Source organism: Piliocolobus tephrosceles, chromosome 1 (genome assembly GCF_002776525.5).
Source record: "Piliocolobus tephrosceles isolate RC106 chromosome 1, ASM277652v3, whole genome shotgun sequence".
Taxonomy (NCBI): domain Eukaryota; kingdom Metazoa; phylum Chordata; class Mammalia; order Primates; family Cercopithecidae; genus Piliocolobus; species Piliocolobus tephrosceles.
This window is the reverse complement of record NC_045434.1, coordinates 211,513,574-211,534,407: the sequence shown is the minus strand read 5'-3', so window position 1 is coordinate 211,534,407 and position 20,834 is coordinate 211,513,574. Positions and strand designations below refer to the sequence as shown.

The 20,834-nt window shown below is 42.7% G+C and overlaps 1 protein-coding gene across 2 annotated transcripts in view; it reads left to right on the top strand.

Moving 5' to 3' along the window:
* Window positions 1-20,834, top strand: part of KIF1B (kinesin family member 1B) — a 178,760-nt gene that overhangs the window by 121,334 nt on the left and 36,592 nt on the right. Inside the window, exons 25-33 of one of the 2 annotated variants that reach the window (XM_026449767.1) lie at window positions 227-475; window positions 7,380-7,498; window positions 9,424-9,509; window positions 9,849-9,978; window positions 10,146-10,308; window positions 12,868-12,958; window positions 15,120-15,238; window positions 16,568-16,623; window positions 19,548-19,656. In XM_026449767.1, coding sequence (XP_026305552.1) covers window positions 227-475; window positions 7,380-7,498; window positions 9,424-9,509; window positions 9,849-9,978; window positions 10,146-10,308; window positions 12,868-12,958; window positions 15,120-15,238; window positions 16,568-16,623; window positions 19,548-19,656 — 1,122 coding nt within the window. The remainder of the gene's footprint in view (window positions 1-226; window positions 476-7,379; window positions 7,499-9,423; window positions 9,510-9,848; window positions 9,979-10,145; window positions 10,309-12,867; window positions 12,959-15,119; window positions 15,239-16,567; window positions 16,624-19,547; window positions 19,657-20,834) is intronic. The other variant, XM_023215308.2, reaches the window with a different exon arrangement.

The following is a 20,834-nucleotide window of genomic DNA, read 5'->3' as shown; positions in this document are numbered from 1 at the left end:
TTTTCTTATTCTAAGGATCAGTCCTTACATAACTTTTTCAACTTGCCCTTGTTCCCTTTCACCTGACCCAAATGATTTATGCTTATTTTATCCTTTTGCTTTTCCATTTGCTTTTATTGTGTTGATTCCCCAGTGGATTCTGTCCTGTTGGCACCTATTGCTTCCTGTTTAACCAACTATTCCTCTCTCCCTGGCTGTGTTAATTGGCGTCTTACCTGGTGTCTAGCTCCCCCATTTTCCACGGCTGTGTGAATGAGCGCCTTGCCGACCGCACACCCTCCCCCACTTTTTCCACGGCTGATTCCGACATCACTGAGCTGGCTGACGAGCAGCAAGATGAGATGGAGGATTTTGATGATGAGGCATTCGTGGATGACGCCGGCTCTGACGCAGGGACGGAGGAGGGATCAGATCTCTTCAGTGACGGGCATGACCCGTTTTACGACCGATCCCCTTGGTTCATTTTAGTGGGAAGGTTGGTGAGGTTATTGTGAGAAAGGCGAAAAGGGACCAGCTCTTGCTCCGAAGGCCTCCCTGCTTGCGCAGTTTTGGATAACCTTGCATTAGCCAATTCAACTCATGAATGCTCTTTTTCAAGTTCTCTAATACTTCAAGTTCTTTGTCAGTGCTGGTCTGGCTGAGACAGTTCTCAGGCATTGTGTGTGAGGTCCTCAGTCTGCTCAGCACAATACGCAGCAGTATATGAAGACTGCATGGAAGCTACCTTGTCTTAAATTGTCCAGTAATTTTGTTCTGAAGAAGGGAACCCCAAAGGAGAAAGTAAAGCTAAGAGTCAAATGTGGTGGGTTCAGTGAATAGTATTATGGTCTAGATGTTTCCTTTTTAAAGGATTGTGATTGAAAAAGCATATGGAGATAACATGAGAGAGGGGGCAGTGCGAGGCCAAGGTTTGGCTGAAGAATTTGTGGTACTGCAGGAGTCAGAGGACAAAAGTAGATTCAGGAGTAAAGTTTATTTTTTGCTTAGTCTACTGAGTCCTAAAAAGAATCAGGAAAGTTAAGCTTCTCCTTTACCTAAAACGGATGCCTTTCTTTGGCCAGTTTCACTGAGCCTGTCTACGGATCTTTGGCATCTGCTAAAATTTTAACCTATAGGGTTTATAATGATAAAGCTCAGAAAATCATCTGTTGACCCCATCAACAGTGAATATTGGCCGGGCGCGGTGGCTCACCCTTGTAATCCTAGCACTTTGGGTCACGCCTGTAATCCAGCAGTTTGGGAGGCCAAGGCAGATGGATCACCTGAGGTCAAGAGTTTGAGACCAGCCTGCCCAACATGGTGAAACCCCATCTCTACTCAAAACACAAAAAATTAGCCGGGTATGGTGGTAGGTGCCTGTAATCCCAGCTACTTGGGAGGCTGAGGCGGGAGAATCACTTGAACCCGGGAGGCAGAGGTTGCAGTGAGCCAAGATTGCACCACTGCACTCCAGCCTGGGTGACAAGAGCGAAACTCTGTCTCAAAAAAAAAAAAAAACAATGAATATTTGTTCGGTGCTATATGAAACTGCTTTGTGTTAAAAGTAGTTCACCAAACTGAGGCATTGTCTCTGGCTCTCAGTTTGTGCATCCATCTGTCAGTGATGCAGAACTCTCTATGTACATGTTCCTAATACTAGTGTCTTTGTTCATCTCCAGTTTTCATGCTGAGGTAATTTAAATTATAAGTTCAACAGTAGAGCACCCATTGGATTAACCAAAAAGTTTCTGGCCATAAACTTTGTCCCAATGCTAATTACACAGTTTCTAAAACTGTTCGCTTGTGTTCTATACTATTGCAGTGAAGAGTAGTCAGCTTCATCTTACGTAACATAGTGAGGAGAAGGCTGACCTAATTGTCAGGAGAAGTCTTGGGTCCTAGGCCATCTCTGTCACTAGGACAAGCAACTTAAACTGAAGCCTTTTGGGCTCTCAAGTGTAAAGTGAGTAACAGGTAGAAATAAAGAGCCATAAAGATCTTTTTCAGCTTTCATATTCTGTCATCTACACTAGCAAAAATGAATATCCTGGTTAAGACTTCTACTAAGAAGCATTTGTATTTTGAAGAAGTTGTATGGAAACTCAAGACAATCCCGCTTAATGTGGAAATTAACTGAGGATACATGTATTGTTTTGTCTCTAGTTATATAGTTTTATTTCTTTTAATCATATCAGATGTAAGTATAGGTATAAAGCAATCAACTCTATTTTGATTTTCACATAAAATACTTATGAGCTGTGGCTTAGGAATTGACTTTTCCATTTGTTTAGATTCTCAGGTTCTAACCTTGTAAGAAAGGACTGGGGGAGGAAGTGAAATAATATAATAACAATCAGTAAAGTGAAGAATAGCTTTCCATTTTTGCCCTTGACTACATTTCTCTTCTACAAACAAAATTTACAGTAATGCAACATCACCCAGTTGTGTAGTGTCGTTGTATGTGTAAGGAAAGTAACTAGTTTCCTGTTTTTGTGATTCACAAGATTGGATTTCCCCTATTGGCATATAATTTCAAATATAATTCACTTGTAAAATTTTTAGTTTGTGGCTGGGTGCGGTGGCTCACACCTATAATCCCAGCACTTTGGGAGGCCGAGGTGGGCAGATCATGAGGTCAAGAGTTCAAAACCAGCCTGAACAACATGGTGAAACCTCGTCTCTACTAAGAATACAAATATTAGCCAAGCATGGTGGGTTGTGCCTGTAATCCCAGCCACTCGGGAGGCTGAGGCAGGACAATCACTTGAACCCGGGAGGCAGAGGTTGCAGTGAGCCGAGATCGCGCCACTGCACTCCAGCCTGGGCAACAGAGCAAAGACTCCGTCTAGGGGGAAAAAAAACATTAGTTTCTTGTGAAATTCCATTAGTAAGTTTGTTTTTTAGCCATGACTGCCTCTGCTAAAACTTTATATTGCACATGAAAAGAGCTTGTCCCTTTAGCTATTCTCTTATGGCATGCTGGGATGTTACGAACCATCCGTCATAATTTGGGATGAAATGTAAAATATTGAAGTTAGTCTTCTGGGTTAAAAGGGGGTTAAAGATGATTATTCTGTGATCTCTCTAAGTACGTTAACTGACATTCTTTCTATAAGTAGCACCGTAATTTTGCTAATTTTTCTTATCTTTATGTTGACCAGTTTGTTTCCCTTTTTGAAGTAACTTCATTGAACTTTCTGCTAATGTATCTTTTACATTTTCCCCTGTCTCATCCCTGTTCTCCTTCAGTCTGCTAGGTCAAAGTATAAGGATTCTCAAAAATGCAGAGTAATTATGAAAATTCTGTTTAAAAAGCTTCAGAATAGAATGTTTATATAGCATTGATTTGGAGCTAAGGGCTATATTCTGGTAACATGACAAGGTGCTGTCTAGTGAATGTGTGATTGTATAGTCATGGAGCTGATGTCCCTGCCATAGAATTACAGAATTATCTAAAAAGGGAAATCTATAATAATGGCCTTCAATGCTCCCACACTTGGACTAGCCTTTGCCATAGGCAGACAGGCAATTTCATCTTTACAGTGCTTTAATGTAATGTGTGCTTAATATAAGCTTTCTTAAAAAAAAAAAAAAAGTGACTCCTGCTTTTGAATAGCTATTTTTTGAAATAAATTAGATATAGTTGGGAATCTAAATGTGTTCTGTGTAGTTAATATCTAGTATGAGGTGGCTCTGAAAAATCAACCTTGTATAAGTTGGATGGCTTTGCTTTTCTGCTTCTGGTATAACCCATTTTTCTGGAAAAGCTTCCACTTCTACTTAAAGATAAGAGAGAAATCATTTTCCTGTTCCCTTATGTACATAGATGTTCACTTACCAAATATTTATAGAGTGGCCTAGCCCTCTGCAGACAGTGGTGAGCAAAACCAGACATGGTTCCTGCCCTCATAGACTTACAGTCTGATGGATGACACAGACATAAATTAAATAATTACACAAATAAATGTAAATTATAGCAATGATGAAACAGTTGTGTGTGTTGCCGGAGATCACATAACATTGGGGGACTTGTTATGAGAAAGTGGTGTTTGAAATAAGACCTGAAGATGTGAAATCAAAGACACGAGGCCAGGTGTGGTGTCTCACACCTGTAATCCCAGCACTTTGGGAGGCTGAGGTGAGTGGATCACCTGAGATCAGGAGTTTGACACCAGCCTGGCCAACGTGGTGAAACCCAGTCTCAAAAAAAACACAAAACATCAAAGGCATGAGGTGTAGGCATCAAGTGCAGAGAGGACCTCAGGCAGGGGACATGTGCAATGGCTCTTTAATGGCCCAGGCCTTGAAATGGACAAGTCTAGCTGGGGTGCCCATAATAGAGGAGAGTGATCTGTGTATGCATTGACTTTGAAAGTGAAATTATCCATTTGATACCTTACACCAAATTCTTAGTCTTTTAAATTCTGTTGCAGTAGTTGTTGTTTGATGGTTTTGTTTAGAACTTTTTAGAACTTTTCATTCTTACATTTTTTTACACCAGAGCTTCAACTCTCTGTTTCTTAGCATTTCTCTCTCCTGCTTTGGAGCAGACTGAAAGGGAAGTGGCATTATTTCATCTGATTTAGTGTTCATTTGCAGTTATTTTTGTTACATTTTTCATTTGCATTTCATTTATGCTCTAGTCATATTGACATGTATTTTTCTGTGATGTATTATGTCTGTTTTCATAATTTTCATTACTTTGAGTTGAAATCCCAAATACCCAGTCCGTCCTCCTCCTCTCTTTTTTTAAAATAGATTTCAGAGCAGGAAAAGCATCAGATAAGCATGTGTGTCACTTGGTTTTGTTTGATTTATTGATACAAGTGTCTATCTTTGTCTTTTGTCTTATGTTCGAAGATCAGCATATACCAAATGGGAAGACCAGAATCATACTAGGAACTAGATTCTATTTCCCTTTCACTAATTGGAATGAACACTCTTTAGCTTTGTGACCACCAGTTTTTTATTACTTTTTAAAAAAGTAATAGCTACAAAATAATGAAAGAAGAAGAAAATACCAAAGATAAGACTTTGCTAGTTTGCTTGAAATATAAAATGTTAGAGCTATAATTTACCTTTTTCTTATGCATTTCTGAATTAGGTTTTGAACTCTAGGAGCAAAAGCAAACCTTTTAGGCATCAACTGTCATCTTCTCCCTTAACGTTTGTCTTTTTTCTTTTTTTTTTTTTCGAGACAAAGTCTCACTCTTGTCCTCCAAGCTGGAGTGCAATGGTGCAATCTTGGCTCACTGCAACCTCCGCCTCCCGGGTTCAAACGATTCTCCTGCCTTGGCCCCCCCAAGTAGCTGGGATTATAGGCGCCTGCCACCATGCCTGGCTAATTTTTGTATTTTTAGTAGAGAAGGGGTTTCACCATGTTGGCCAGGCTGGTCTCGAACTCCTGACCTCAGGTGACCCATCCACCTGGGCCTCCCAAAGTGCTGGGATTACAGGCGTGAGCCACCATGCCTGGCCCTTAACATTTGTCTTGATGCCCATTCAGAGTCTCCTCTAATCTTAGAACTCAAAAATTTCTGGCTGCAGAGCTTCTCTGTCCATATGTGTCTGCTGACCTCACCTTGTCAGTCACCCTGCCTGAAGATAATAGTCATTTCTTTCTTTTTCTTTTTTTTGAGACAGAGTCGCACCCTGTCACCTAGGCTAGAGTGCAGTGGTGCAATTTCGGCTCACCACAACCTCTGCCTCCCGGGTTCAAGCGATTCTCCTGCCTCAGCCTCTCGAGTAGCTGGGACAACAGGTGCACGCCGCCACGCCCAGCTAATTTTTGTATTTTTAGTAGAGATGGTGTTTTGCCGTGTTGGCCAGGCTGGTCTTGAACTCCTGGCCTTAGGTGATCCACCTATTCTGCCTCCCAAAGTGCTGGGATTACAGTCATGAGCCACCATGCCCAGACAATAATAGTCATTTCTGAAAGTAACAATGAATGGCCAGGCATGATGGCTCACGCCTGTAATCCCAGCACTTTGGGAGGCTGAGGTGGGAGGATCACCTAAGGTCAGGAGTTCGAAACCAGCCTGACCAACATGGAGAAATCCTGTCTCTACTAAAAATGTAAAATTAGCCATGCTTGGTGTCACATGCCTGTAATCCCAGCTACTCAGGAGGCTGAGGCAGGAGAATTGCTTGAACCCGGGAGGTGGAGGTTGCAGTCAGCCGAGATTGCGCCACTGCACTCCAGCCTGGGCAATAAGAGCAAAACTCCATCTCAAAATAAATAAATAAATAAATAAATAAATAAATAAGGTAACAATAAAGACCCGTAGGCCAGGCGTGGTGGCTCATGCCTGTAATCCCAACACTTTGGGAGGCTGTGGCGGGTGGATCGTGAGGTCAGGGGATCAAGACCATCCTGGCTAACATGGTGAAAACCCCTCTCTACTAAACATACAAAAAAATTAGCCAGGTGTGGTGGTGTGTGCCTGTAGTCCCAGCTACATGGGAGGCTGAAGCAGGAGAATGGTGTGAACCTGGGAGGCGGAGCCTGCAGTGAGCCGAGATCACACCACTGCATTCCAGCCTGGGTGACAGAGTGAGACTCCATCTTAAAAACAAACAAACAAAAAACAATAAAGACCCGTAATGCTGTGATATGGAATTTATTTTAGAGTTATTAACTATTTTGGCCCATTTTCCTGCATTTTTTTGTCTCCTGGTTTCTGTTTTATCTATTGGGAAAAATGAAACAAAACCTCTTTATAATTTCTTAAATTAAAAGTTTAGGCTTGCCTGGGCACGGTGACTCACGCCTGTAATCCCAGCACTTTGGGAGGCTGAGGTGGGCGGATCACAAGGTCAGGAGATTGAGACCAGCCTGGCCTACATGGTGAAACCCCATCTCTACTAAAAATACAAAAATTAGCTGGGCATGGTGGTGTGTGCCTGTAATCCCAGCTACTCGGGAGGCTGAGGCAGGAGAATCACTTGAACCAGGGAGTTGGAGGTTGCAGAGAGCCGAGGTCATGCCACTGTGCTATAGCCTAGCCACAGAGTGAGACTCTGTCTCAAAAAAAAAAAAAAAAAAAAAAAAAAGGTTAAGCTCTTGAATGGGCTTCTCTAACCTGCCCCCAGCAGCATTCATAGAGCAATATCTTGAAAGTCTGCTTCCAGGTGTGACTCTTCTTCCTACAGTAGTTAAGTTTTAGAGCGTGATTTGGTGTGTGTTGGTCTTCGTCAACAGTTCTGCCAAGCATTTGCTTGTTCATGATCTGTGCTGAAAAGGCAGCTGGAGGCAAATCTGAGATGATGGGACTGAGAAGGGGTCTCAAGACAAGGCCAGAAGTCAGCTCACAGTTGCAGGAAGATGTTCTCAGTGAACCTGAAAGCAGTTTCTCTCTCCATGGATGCTCTGACATTTGTCTCCTGGTTTCTGTCTCCAGGGCATTTGTTTACCTGAGCAATCTGCTGTATCCTGTGCCCCTGATCCACAGGGTGGCCATCGTCAGTGAGAAAGGTGAAGTGCGGGGATTTCTGCGTGTGGCTGTACAGGCCATCGCAGGTAGGTGACCCTCTTCTGAAATGAGAGCTGTGAGTTCTTTGTCTAGAGACAAAGCAGGCCAGTTCCACGTGGGTCATGCTTATATTACACAAACTGTAGAGAGTTTGTATGTGTAATATACATACACATACTTTGGAGAAAGCCTTTATTGCTCCTTTCTAGCAATTGTTCCCAAGTATCACAAATAGATCCTGCTTAGTCCAGACTACTGCTATTTTGCAATAATGGGGTAAAGAGATTTTCTTAAACATGTTAAAGAACAGCTCTTGCATTAACTATGTAAAAGTCATTGGCCTTTTTTTTTTTTTTTTCGAGACAAGGTCTCACTTTGTCGTCTAGGCTGGAATGCAGTGGTGCAATCATATCTCACTGCATCCTTCACCTCCAGGCTGAGCCATCCTCCCACCTCAGCCACCTGAATAGCTGGGACTACAGATGCACACCACCTCCCAGCTAATTTTTAAGTTTTTTATTGAGTTGGGGTTTCATTATGTTGCCCAGCATAGTCTTGAACCCCTGAGCTTAAGCGATCTTCCTGCCCTGGCCTCCCAAAATGCTAGGATTGCAGGTGTGGGCCATTGCACCTGACAAGTCATTAGCCTTTTGTTTTGTTTTGTTTTGAGATGGAGTCTCACTCTGTTGCCCAGGCTGGAGCGCAGTGGCACAATCTCAACTCACTGCAATCTCCACCACCACACCCAGGTAATTTTTGTATTTTTAGTAGAGATGAGGTTTCACCATTTTGGCCAGGCTGGTCTCAAACTCCTGACCTCAGATGATCCACCCACCTCGGCCTCCCAAAGTGCTGGGATTACAGGCATGAGCCACTATGCCCAGCCTGGCCTAAATAATGTATCTTAACTGCTTCATTATTAACAAAGGATTGTTAGGCCTCTGACTTCCTTAGTTTTGTTTTTTTTTTCTCAGAGTACTTATAATAGACATTTGTTTGGCTGCTGTTTTGTAATGCACAGGTCAAGCTGATACAAGCTGTTTATGGTGGCTTATGCCTGTAGTCCCAGCTACTTGGGAGGCTGAGGTAGGATTGCTTGAGCCCAGGAGTTTGAGGCCAACTGGGGCAACATAGTGAGACGCCATCTCTTAAAAAACAATTGAAAAAGAAAAGATTTTGGTATTTTCCATTTTTCCATGATCCGGCCTATGTTCTGAGGAAAGAATGTGGTCGTTTTCTGTAATCTTTCTGTCTTAATTGCCAAATGCAGTGCTGTGTCCAGTGACCTTTCAGCCTTTCCCCCATGGAAACTTGTGACACAATCACCAGTATTGAGTATATGGAAGTCTTCTCCACATGTACAATATAATATTTTCAAATACTTGTTGGGTATTATTGACTATTATCTTGCCAGCATGGAGACAGTCAGTATTTCTAGGTGTGACATTTGAACAATCTCAAGAATAAAACAGAATTTTTTGAGATGGAGCCTCGCTCTATCGCCCAGGCTGGAGTGCAGTGGTGCGATCTCGGCTCATTGCAACCTCCGCCTCCCGGGTTAAAGGGTTTCTCCTGCCTCAGCCTCCTGAGTAGCTGGGATTACAGACGTGTGCCAGCACGCCTGGCTAGTTTTTGTATTTTTAGTAGAGACGGGGTTTCACCATATTGGTCAGGCTGGTCTCAAACTCCTGATCTTGTGATCTGCCTGCCTCAGTCCCCCAAAGTGCTGAGATTACAGGCGTGAGCCACCACGCCCAGTCTAAAACCAATTCTTTATTGACTAGTCTCATTTGAGCTGAAGAAGTTGATCAGTCTACATGAGTAGAGTGCGAAGCAGCCTATGCCATGTTTCTACTTTGGTATCATTCTCTTATGCCAAAGGACTTGAGTTTATAATCCAGCAAGAGCCTTTTCCCTTCCTCCCGCTGTGTAGTCTCACTCAATTCTTCCTAATTTTTTTTTTCTGCTTTAGCGGATGAAGAAGCTCCTGATTATGGCTCTGGAATTCGACAGTCAGGAACAGCTAAAATATCTTTTGATAATGAATACTTTAATCAGGTGAGAACCCTTCAGGAAGAAGGAAAACCTTGTGGAAAGAAAAAGAATGTTCAGCATTGGAGACCACTTCTCCTGTGAAACTGAAAAACATAGGGTGCTGGTTGTCACAGAGTAGTTCAATAGAATATGGGACATGTCTAACAATTATGAAGGTAAAGGTGTATAGACTCAACGTTCATATTTTATTCATTGCCTTTCCTCAGACGGCCCTCAGTCCATATAATTTTCCAGTCTTCCAGTCACTGTTATTTGTTGGGCAGATAAACAGAAGTAAGGCAACTGGGGAAAAATACGTTTTTATACTACTTTACCATGTACCTGCCCCTGCCTTTTTTTCAGAGTGACTTTTCGTCTGTTGCAATGACTCGTTCTGGTCTGTCCTTGGAGGAGTTGAGGATTGTGGAAGGACAGGGTCAGAGTTCTGAGGTCATCACTCCTCCAGAAGAAATCAATCGAATGAATGACTTGGGTATGTAGACAGAGTTTACTATGCTTGGGGACATTTTCGACAAAGGGAAAATATTGACTGTTATCAAGGGACATAGTGGCCTTCGTCAACTAGGAATGGAAAGAATGCCCAACTCCCTCCTCTTTGCTTTATTTGAACCGTCTGTGTCTTCATTTGACCCTCTTTAGATTTGAAGTCAAGCACTTTGCTGGATGGTAAGATGGTAATGGAAGGGTTTTCTGAAGAGATTGGCAACCACCTGAAACTGGGCAGTGCCTTCACTTTCCGAGTAACAGTGTTGCAGGCCAGTGGAATCCTCCCAGAGTATGCAGATATCTTCTGTCAGTTCAAGTAAGCTGCCCCTTTGCTCTGCCTCCTAGCTAGCTGCTAACCGAGGTGACATCTCTTGTGCACTGTACAGTGCTTTTTGTGTGTGAGGGATTAACACTCTTGAGACAAAGACTAACCAGTCTCTGAAGGAAAATGCTTTCATCACTCCTATGGGAGTGAGAACCAGAAACCTGTCCTGGAATGCAACAGGGTTCCCTGGCAGGAGGAGCATGCCGTGTACCCTGCTACAGGGCTCTGCTGTGAGCGGTCCCCCTTTACCAGGAATGTAGGGTCTGATCACATAAGCCTGTTGATGAGTCTTTCTAGTTCTCTTCATGTTGAAATGTCTTATTAATAAATCTGGGTCGGGCACGGTGGCTCAAGCCTGTAATCCCAGCACTTTGGGAGGCCGAGGCGGGTGGATCACAAAGACTATCCTGGCTAACATGGTGAAACCCCGTCTCTACTAAAAATACAAAAAACTAGCTGGGCGTGGTGGCGGGCGCCTGTAGTCCCAGCTACTCGGGAGGCTGAGGCGAGAGAATGGCGTGAACCCGGGAGGCGGAGCTTGCAGTGAGCTGAGATCCTGCCACTGCACTCTAGCCTGGGCGACAGAGCGAGACTCCGTCTCAAAAAAAAAAAAAAAAAAAAAAAAGACTGAAAGCAGTGGCTTATCTGGCCACCAATTATGCCTATTTAATACTCAGGAAAAGGAAAATTTAAACAATGTAAGGAAGGATAAATTCTACATCAACTGAAAAAAGCTAGTATGTGGAGAAGATGTGACACTTCTCATTTGTCATCCACATAGGACTTGCTGTTTCCCGCGGCCCTCTCAAACCCTGTGCTCTAGATGCTTTCTTCTCAAGACCGCCCCAGGAAAACACTTTTTTGTGAATCTTCAGTTTTAATACCTCCAAACTTCAGTGTGTCTTTTCAGTACTTGGAAAGGGCCACAGTACAAGAGATTGAAATCTGACCCCTCCATACCTATAGCCCTCAGATTGCTACTGGTGCCACCAAGAGGCTGCTTTGGGTTCTGCCATCCCTCTCCCCTCAGAATGTGCCTTGGCCTTCCCATCGGTCCTAGTGCAGTTTATAAAGCTTCTGTACAGGTTTTATCACAGAAAATTGAGTTAAATGTGATCTAAATTAAATGTGATTACTATATAGTAAGCCACTAATATTATTTGCTACAACTCATAATTGTTGAAATATTACCCATTGAGCATTAATGTCACCTATTTAATGTGTTTTCACTCATACCCTCAAACTTAAGGCAGGATAGTGTTGACCAGATGAATCTGTTTTTTGGAACTGTTGCTGTTCTAATCAGGCATGTTTTTCATGGAAAACATCTGTTTGGTTAACTGATGTCTGAAGTGACAAAAATAGTGAGTTGACCTTTGTCCTGCAGTCTCCTAAAAAGAGCGGCATCTCCACCTGGTGTTAGCTCTGGGGGAAAGGGCATGTTGCTTGTGTTGAAAGCAGCCTCAAAGGCGTCCGTGTTTTTACAGTGGCTCCTCTGGCCTGTGCTGGGAAGGTATGGCTACAGAGCACTGTGAATGAGTTCACCTTTCACCAGGGAACCCCAAGAATGCTGCAGTGCCAGCAACACAGGAATCAGGGTTTGGAGCACTTGGCAAAAACATGCCGGTGTTCTCAGACTGGTGAACTAATTTGGAAGACAACAAGTTGATACTACTGGTCTCTCCCCTGAACTGAAAATGTTTTCTTTTTCTCCATTTTTTCTTCATGGAAGGGGTGTCCTTCTGATGGATTTTTCTATCTGGCAGTAAATCTTTGTATTGGGTCCACTTTAACTGTGCAGTTATTTTTATTTCAGACTAATAATAGGGAGAGAGAGAGAAAAAAATAACATCTCACTATCTGTGAAGATAACTAAATATAGCCCATTGGTTCAACACATTTTTCCAGAGTGTCTTCTATGTGTCGAGACTTGTGGGAAAACACTTGCTGTCTGGTGGGGGGAGAGGCATACAAATATATTATTACAGTGAAATCATTGCTGTTAAGGAAGAAAACATTACTAGTAATGTGGGAACACAGAACTGTCAGGGTAAGTCATGAAAGACTGCCTGGAAGAGGTGACATTTGAATCCACAACAGACTCTTAGGTAACTATGCCAGCCACAGGCTTTCGCACTAACTGTGGAAGCTTGAGTCTGCTAATTTTTTTCTGTACAAAATGATATTGTTTTTATTTTTAGTAAAAAGCTTTTACAAAGGAAGAGGAGTTAATTGAATTCACTTCTTCACTCTCTTTAAAGCATTCTTGCACATACATCCATATAGCTAAGTGATCAGGGTCAGTTAATTTTTCAGTCATTTTTGAAATAAAATCTAAAGTAGGATCAGTTAATTTTTCAGTCATTTTTGAAATAAAATCTAAAATACCCTCTGTGCGATACGGAAAAGGTTCTTGACAAGGAAATGTAAATAAAAGAATCTGCTTAAGTGAAATGCTTCTTTCTATAGGATCCACATTGGGCTCTTGAAACAGATTCTGATAAAACCATTTAATACAGTGTTCACGAGTCTTTTTATTTTTTTATGAAGCTTTTTGCATCGCCATGATGAAGCATTCTCCACGGAGCCCCTCAAAAACAATGGCAGAGGAAGTCCCCTGGGCTTTTATCATGTGCAGAATGTAAGTGACCAGACTTTTTTGCCAAACGTATGTTTTTCTGGTACCTTGGTTTTCTCAGCCAAGGAAGGGTGATAAGAAGAGGTACAAGTCACTGGCTGTGCAGGGGGGGAGTAGACAATAGAGGGCGTGGCTAGAGTGGTGAGGTCATCCACAGTGGCCTGAGCAGCAAGCCTTCTTGTCTGTATTACAATGGGCCTAGTGAGTGGAATGTGGGTTGGTCTGCCAATAAAATCTTCCATCAGTTTGAATGCAATGAGTTGTTTTAGTGTTTCTGTCCTAGAAAAATAAGCATGCTTAATAAGAGTTTTGTTAAAGTGAATGCATTGTCCTTTAAACCCTCGATACTTACGTTGCTCAATTGCAAATAACATAAAAAATATCAAATACCTTCTATAGCTAAATTAAGATTTAGAGTCTGTTTTCCTTGCAACTGATAGTATAATTAACACATTAATGCCCTTTACAACTGTGTTCCTACGTGAAGTAAGAAAACAGATCCTTCCCTCTCTTACATGGAATTTCACTCAAGCTGTGTTCCAGAGTCATTATCCTCATCACAATAGCTAACATTCACTGAGAGTTTATTTTGTGTTAGTCACTGTTCTGAGAGTTTTTGTGTAATTTAGTCTTTCCCTTTATACCATAGATTAAGATAATCCCTGAAGCATAGAGCAATTAAAGTCACTCATCAGACCAGGCACAGTGGCTCACACCTGGAATCCCAGCACTCTGGGAGGCCGAGGCAGGTGGATCACTTGAGGTCAGGAGTTTGTGACCAACCTGGCCAACATGGTGAAATCCCATCTGAGGCACAAGAAATGCTTGAACCCAGGAGGGGGAGGTTGCAGTGAGTCGAGATCGCGCCACTGCACTCCAGACTGGGCAACAAAGCGAGACTCCATCTCAAAAAAAAAAAAAAGTAGTAATAAAAATAAAGTTACTCATCAGTGTTACAAGAGGCAGAGATAGGACTTAAGCTCAGAGAAATGTAGCTCTGGCATTCAGGATCTTCACTACTACATGAAACTGTCTCTCATTCTCTTGCTAACCATGTCTGCTCTCTAAGAGAGGAAAGGAGAACTTCAAAGATGGAAAAAGCAAACACAAAATATGCTGTCTTTTTTTTCATGTTCATATAAATATAAGCAAGCATGTATCTGATAAACTTTGATCAGCTGCTTTGCACAAGGATTGTGCCTGACAACTGGGGAATGCGGATGAATCTCAGATGCTCCCAGTGAGCTTCGAATTATGATAGGGGAAATAAAATGCATAAATAAACACCAGTCATGCAAAGATGAACATGAGAAAATATTCACTAAATGCAGTGGGAGTGGAGAAAGGGAAAGTTATTTATATGAATGGAAAACTAATTTAAAATAGTTACTTTTTGTTGGGGAGGATAGTTGGGGGGAGAAAGGGGATAGGAAGCTCCCTGAAGGATGTAGTATAAACAAGAAAAGGTGTGTCAAACTTGGCATTGTGCCTGGCACATAGGCCATAGTCAGTACATGCATGGATGTATGGAAGTGCCTTCCAGGCAGGGTTGCAGCCTGGGCCAGTCCTCGGCACAGCAGAAGAGAGAGCAGGTGCAAGGAGCAGCAGGTGAGTGAGTGAGCCAGAATTTTAAGCGTGGGAAGGGGAACAGGGGCTAAGATCAGTTGAGGCAAATTATGGAAGATCTTGAATACCTGAAGCTTGGAAAAATTACTTTAGAATTTAAAACAACATAGGGGATACCCTGTTTTTTGTTGCAAGAGGCCCAGCAGATTCTGGACACTCAGCAGTAGTAAAGTTGGGCCAGGCATAGTGGCTCATGCCTGTAATCCAGCACTTCGGGAGCTGAGGCAGAAGGATCAGTTCAGCGCATGAGTTAAAGACCGATCTGGGAAACATAGTGAGATGCTGTCTCTACAAAAAATTGTTTTAAATTAGCCAAGCACGGTGGTGCATGCCTGTAGTCCTAGCTACTCTGGAGCCTGAGGCAGGAAGATTGCTGGAGCCTGGGAGGGTGAGGCTCAATGAGCCTTGTTTGTGCACTACAGAGCAAGACCTTGTCTCAAAAACAAACAGACAAAAAAAAATCAAAATACCTAAAGTTCTGATTGAAGCAGAAATCTGTATTTTCTTGTAATCTTTTCCTAATCTTGCTTGGCTGTAGATTGCAGTGGAGATCACTGAATCGTTTGTGGATTACATCAAAACCAAGCCTATTGTATTTGAAGTCTTTGGGCATTATCAGCAGCACCCGCTTCATCTGCAAGGACAGGAGCTTAACAGGTTTGGACCAGATAAGCAAACATTTTTGATGGTATTGTTTTGATTTTTAGTTTCTCAATTGCTGGAAAGGAAGAAATCTTTTGAGGGATTTAGAAACTTCACCATCATCTTATAGCTACCTAATCGCTGATTTTAGATAGAACAAATTAAATTTTGACCGGGTGATCTCAAATACCATCTTTTTATAGGAAGAGACTTTGAATATGGTAGAAATTTGAGGTGATAGGAATATAACATGAAAATTGTTAAAAAATTGTTCCTGGCCGGGCACGGTGGCTCAAGCCTGTAATCCCAGCACTTTGGGAGGCCGAGACGGGCAGATCACGAGGTCAGGAGATCAAGACCATCCTGGCTAACACGGTGAAACCCCGTCTCTACTAAAAATACAAAAAATTAGCCGGGTGAGGTGGCAGACGCCTGTAGTCCCAGCTACTCCGGAGGCTGAGGCAGGAGAATGGTGTGAACCCGGGAGGCGGAGCTTGCAGTGAGCCGAGATCGCGCCACTGTACTCCAGCCTGGGCCACAGAGCAAGACTCCGTCTCAAAAAAAAAAAAAATATTGTTCCTAATGCCCACAGCTTTATGAAGTAGAAGCTCTAATTACAGTCATCAAAACTGCTGAGGAAGGCAACGGTGGGCCTTTCTGATGATGGCAGAGTGTTGGTGTTGGCAGAAGAATTTTCTTATTTCATTTATTAGCTAAGACTTAGAAGGAGACATTTTTAAAATGAGATTTAGCCTATTTCACTATCTAGGATTATCTCTATTATCTGGTATTATGCCAGAGGTGAAAATGCAAAAGTCTGCTCCCTTAAAGGAAATTAAAACATGCTGTTGATAGCAACATCCAACTCTGTAGTGTTTTTCTTTCTCTTGAATAAACGGGGTTTATTGATTTCTACACTGCAAATAGTTATTACAAAAAGCTTTTTCTTTTAAATACATTCACACAAAGAGAAGTATAAAGTGATGGTAGTGACCAGCAAGAGGAATAATAATTACGTTAATCTTAACATCTGTGTGCCGGTTCTGTTTACGTTAATGTTGGAAAACTCCAACTTGGAATCCAGAACCTCAAATCTGCAAATGGAATGTCTTGAGATAGGCATGTGGAAGTCAAACAGTTTCTCTCTTTTTCCCTGCTTTTAGAAGCTATACATAAAACGTTGTTTTCCTTCTGTACTGTCACAGAACTTTTACATACATTCTCACTCCTAGTTGTGAAATGCCTGAAGAGAAGGAAATTCAATTTGCAGTCCAGCACAAAGGGGAGAATTTCTAAAATAAATAACTCTTTGTAGTCTTGATCTTTGTCTTCCTTTCTTTGCAGTCCGCCTCAGCCATGCCGCCGGTTCTTCCCTCCACCCATGCCTCTGTCCAAGCCAGGTGAGCACTCACTCTGCTTTTTGCATGATAATCTCTGTGTGAATACATCTCTTATTCTGAATGACTTTTCAAATAGAAGTCATGTTTGAATTTCTATCGTTCTGTGTATCCACATGTATTCCTGCTCCTCTTGTATATATCTAGTAGGAACTAGAATTCCTAGTTCCTGATTTAAAATAAGAAGTAAAGGCCAGGCCCGGTGCCTCACGCCTGTAATCCCAGCGCTTTGGGAGGCCGAGGCAGGTGGATCACCTGAGGTCAGGAGTTCGAGAACAGCCTGACCAACATGGTGAAACTCTTGTCTCTACTAAAAATACACAATTAGCCGGGCATGGTGGCACACGCCTGTAATCCCAGCTACTTGGGAGGCTGAGGTAGGAGAATCGCTTGAACCAGGGAGGTGGAAGTTGCAGTGAGCTGAGATTGCACCTTTGTACTCCAGCCTGGGCAACAAGAGCGAAACTCCGTCTCAAAACAAAATAAAATAAAATAATAAAATAAGACAAGAAGTAAGAAACAATAGGGGGCCTTATCTACCAACTCTCTGGTCTTCTGTTTGCAGATTTTGATAATCACTCTGTTCCTAAATCTTTCTGCTTTGTATGTAACTTCCCATAACTGTCAGGGGACTAGGCATTTCTTTGCATAGTAAATTTATTCTGCATGTTCAGTGATCTTGTTTTGATTTTTCTTTATTTCTGTCCTTTTTCCTCATTGCCCATTCACCAAATTCCCACCCCACCCTGTGGTCACTCTCCACCCAATGTATTCCCCATCTTCATCTGCCTTCAGACCATGAGAGAAAGATTGAGCTGATTCGGTTTCTCGTGTCTGGCTATGTGAATGTGCATGTGTTGGACACATTTTCTGAGCACGCCAGTGTGCTCGCATCCTCCGCTATTGCCATCTTCCAGGATGAGGCTGACCCATTGCCGCCTTTTCTCTTTCTGCCAGTTCCCAGCTGCCAGAGCGAGAGGGTACCCAAACGAGATGGTTAGTAGCTGAATTAGCTCCACCTTAGATGTAGAACCAACCTCAGGCACTTGTCCTGAAGCCTGGCTCTCTGCATATGAAACACTGACATTTCCGTTTGCAACTTGAGCTGAATGTAGAGCTCGGCACATTTTCAAGGTCGTATCACATTTTCTTCCTAGAGATTTGGGAAGCATTTTCTCTACATGTGCCCATTTCACATCACCGTCTCAGTGGGGGAGGCCCTTGCATTTGTTTTTATGGATTCTTTGCAATAGTATTTTTAATTTGGAAGATTTTACTAGTAGATGGTTTGTTAGAATACTTCTGGTTTTGCTTTCTGACCCCTTAGATGACTGCCAGGATCACTTACCCTATTTTCTTTCTGACTAGCATCACCAACTCATGTGAAACTCAGCTGGGCTGAATACTGGGGATAGGGTACACATGTGAATAGTGCTAAATGATTCATAAAGCCCCTTTTTATACATTATGTAAGTGGATCTTCATGATCGCTTTTCAAGATAGTAGGCTAAATATTAAGATCTACAGTTTAAAAATGAGGAGACAGACTCCCAGAGGTTAAGCAGCTTAACTAAAGTCACATAGCGTCAGTACAGTTAAGAATATGGAGTTTAAATCTGGCCGGGTGTGGTGGCTTGCACCTGTAATCCCAGCACTTTGGGAGGCTGAGTCAGACAGATTGCTTGAACTCAAGAGTTAGAGACTAGCCTGGGCAACATGGCGAAACCCCGTCTCTACAAAAAAATGTAAAAATTAGCCGGGCGCGGTGCTGCACGCCTTTGGTCTCAGCTACTCAGGAGGCTGATGTGGGAGGATGGTTTGAGTCCAGGGGCAGAGGTTGCCCCTTTTTTTACTCAGGGGCAGAGGTTGCCCCTTTTTTTTACTCAAGGGCAGAGGTTGCCCCTGTTTTACTCAGAGGTAAAAAAGAAAAAAAAGAATATGGAATTTAAATCTGAAGAAAATGTGTAACATAAGATCATATACAGAATCCTGTATTTATAAATGAGACCCGTGGTACCCAACTTTGTCCTCACGTTGGTATCACCTGGGAAACTTTACCCCTCATGGAGGAATAACTGTGTCCTTCCCTTAGAGATTGTGATTTAATTGATCTGGGGTGTGTCCTGGACTTTAAGGTCCCCAGGTGCTCCTATGTGCAGGGAGGTTTGGGAACCACTGGGGTGGACGATGGGTCTTTTCTCCAGGACACCAGCTTTGATTGAGCCCCTGTGACGTGTGAGGCTTTCCAAGCGTTGTCTCTCCCATGTTTTTTTTTTGTTTTTTTGTTTTTGAGATGGAGTCTCGCTCTGTCTCCCAGGCTGGAGTGCAGTGGCCGGATCTCAGCTCACTGCAAGCTCTGCCTCCCGGGTTTACGCCATTCTCCTGCCTCAGCCTCTTGAATAGCTGGAACTACAGGCGCCCACCACCTCGCCCGGCTAGTGTTTTTTTTGTATTTTTATTAGAGACGGGGTTTCACCGTGTTAGCTAGGATCGTCTCAATCTCCTGACCTCGTGATCCGCCCGTCTCGGCCTCCCAAAGTGCTGGGATTACAGGCTTGAGCCACCGCGCCCGGCCATCTCTCCCATGTTAGTCCCATGCTCTGCATGCCACACAATTTGAGATTCTGGAATTGGAAGGTTTCATGAGTACATTTATTCTACACAAAAGCTGTTTTCTCATCATTAGAGGCAGTTTGTTGAGGAAAAAAATACTGATTTCTTCATTTTCCTTGTTCTCTGAATTTAGAGATAACTAATAATTTACAAAGTTTATATTGGTGTTTCTCTGGGTCTTTTGCATTGCAATCTTTCCTCTGACTCTTGCTGCCTTTCCCAAGTATGTCTTTAAAGACTGACATTAGAGAAGCTTGTACTTTTGCTGAGTAGTCTTGGACCAGATTTTTACATACTCTAAAAACTTTTCAAAGTTCCAGCCACCAAGTTAAACACAATGAGCAAAACCAGCCTTGGCCAGAGCATGAGCAAGTATGACCTCCTGGTTTGGTTTGAGATCAGTGAACTGGAGCCTACAGGAGAGTAAGTCCAACTTAATAATTTTTTAAATAAGGCAAAATGTTTCAAATTAGGAAATGCAATTTTGAATCTTCTTGTATTTGGGTTCATGAATCATTGTCACTGTCAAATTCCAGGGGTAGTTTTCTTTTTGTTTTTGTTTTAATAGAGATGCAGTCTTGTTATGTTGACCAGGTTAGTCTTGACCACTCCTGGCCTCAAGCAGTCCTCCTGCCTCGGCCTCCCAGCATTATAGGCCTCCCTATAATGCTGAGACTATAGGCATGAGCCACCACACCTGGCCGAATTCCAGTTTTGAATTGATTTTTGGTGGTCTTGATATTTGAATCACATGTTTGTCAAAGAACTGACTGTTCAGCATAATAATTTACCTTCTTGTTAGCAACAGCAAAATCATGGAGACAGGCAAATCTTGTTTTTTGGTTTTTTTTTTTTTTTTGAGATAGAGGCTTGCTCTGTTGCCCAGGCTGGAGTACAATGGCGTGATCTCAGCTCACTGCAACCTCTGCCTCCCAGGTTCAAGTGATTCTCCTGCCTCAGCCTCCTGTGTAGCTGGGATTACAGGTGCGTGCCACCACACCCAGCTAATTTTTGTATTTTTAGTAAAGGCAGGGTTTCACCATGTTGGCCAGGCTGGTCTCGAACTCCCTACCTCAGGTGATCTGCCCGCCTCGACCTCCCAAAGTACTGGGATTACAGGCGTGAACCACCGTGCCAGGCGGTACCTTGTTATAAGGGTTTTATCATAGTGGGTTTTATCAGTAGTAAAGCAAAAGGAGCATATTGCATAGAATATGGTAAAGACTTAACATTACTAATGTCAAGGAGGACGTAGAAGGGCAGAATCTTTTCCTAGACCAGGGTTTCTCAACCTCAGCACTATTTGGGGCTGGATAAATCTGTGTTGTGAGGGGCTATCCTGTGCATTTAGAATATTTTGCAGCATCCCTGGCCCCTATCCATAAGATGCCAGTAGCAGCTCCACTCTATTTGTGACAACCAAAAATGTCTTCAGACATTGCCAAATATCCCCCAGAGGGAGAATCCTCAGTTGAGAACCACTGTCCTAGATCAAAATGATACCATCAGCTTACTCTGTTTCGATGAGCTGAGTTGGAGTACACTTAATATAATTGTTGTATATAATCATCTCTAAAATGCTTTTGGAAAAACACAAATGA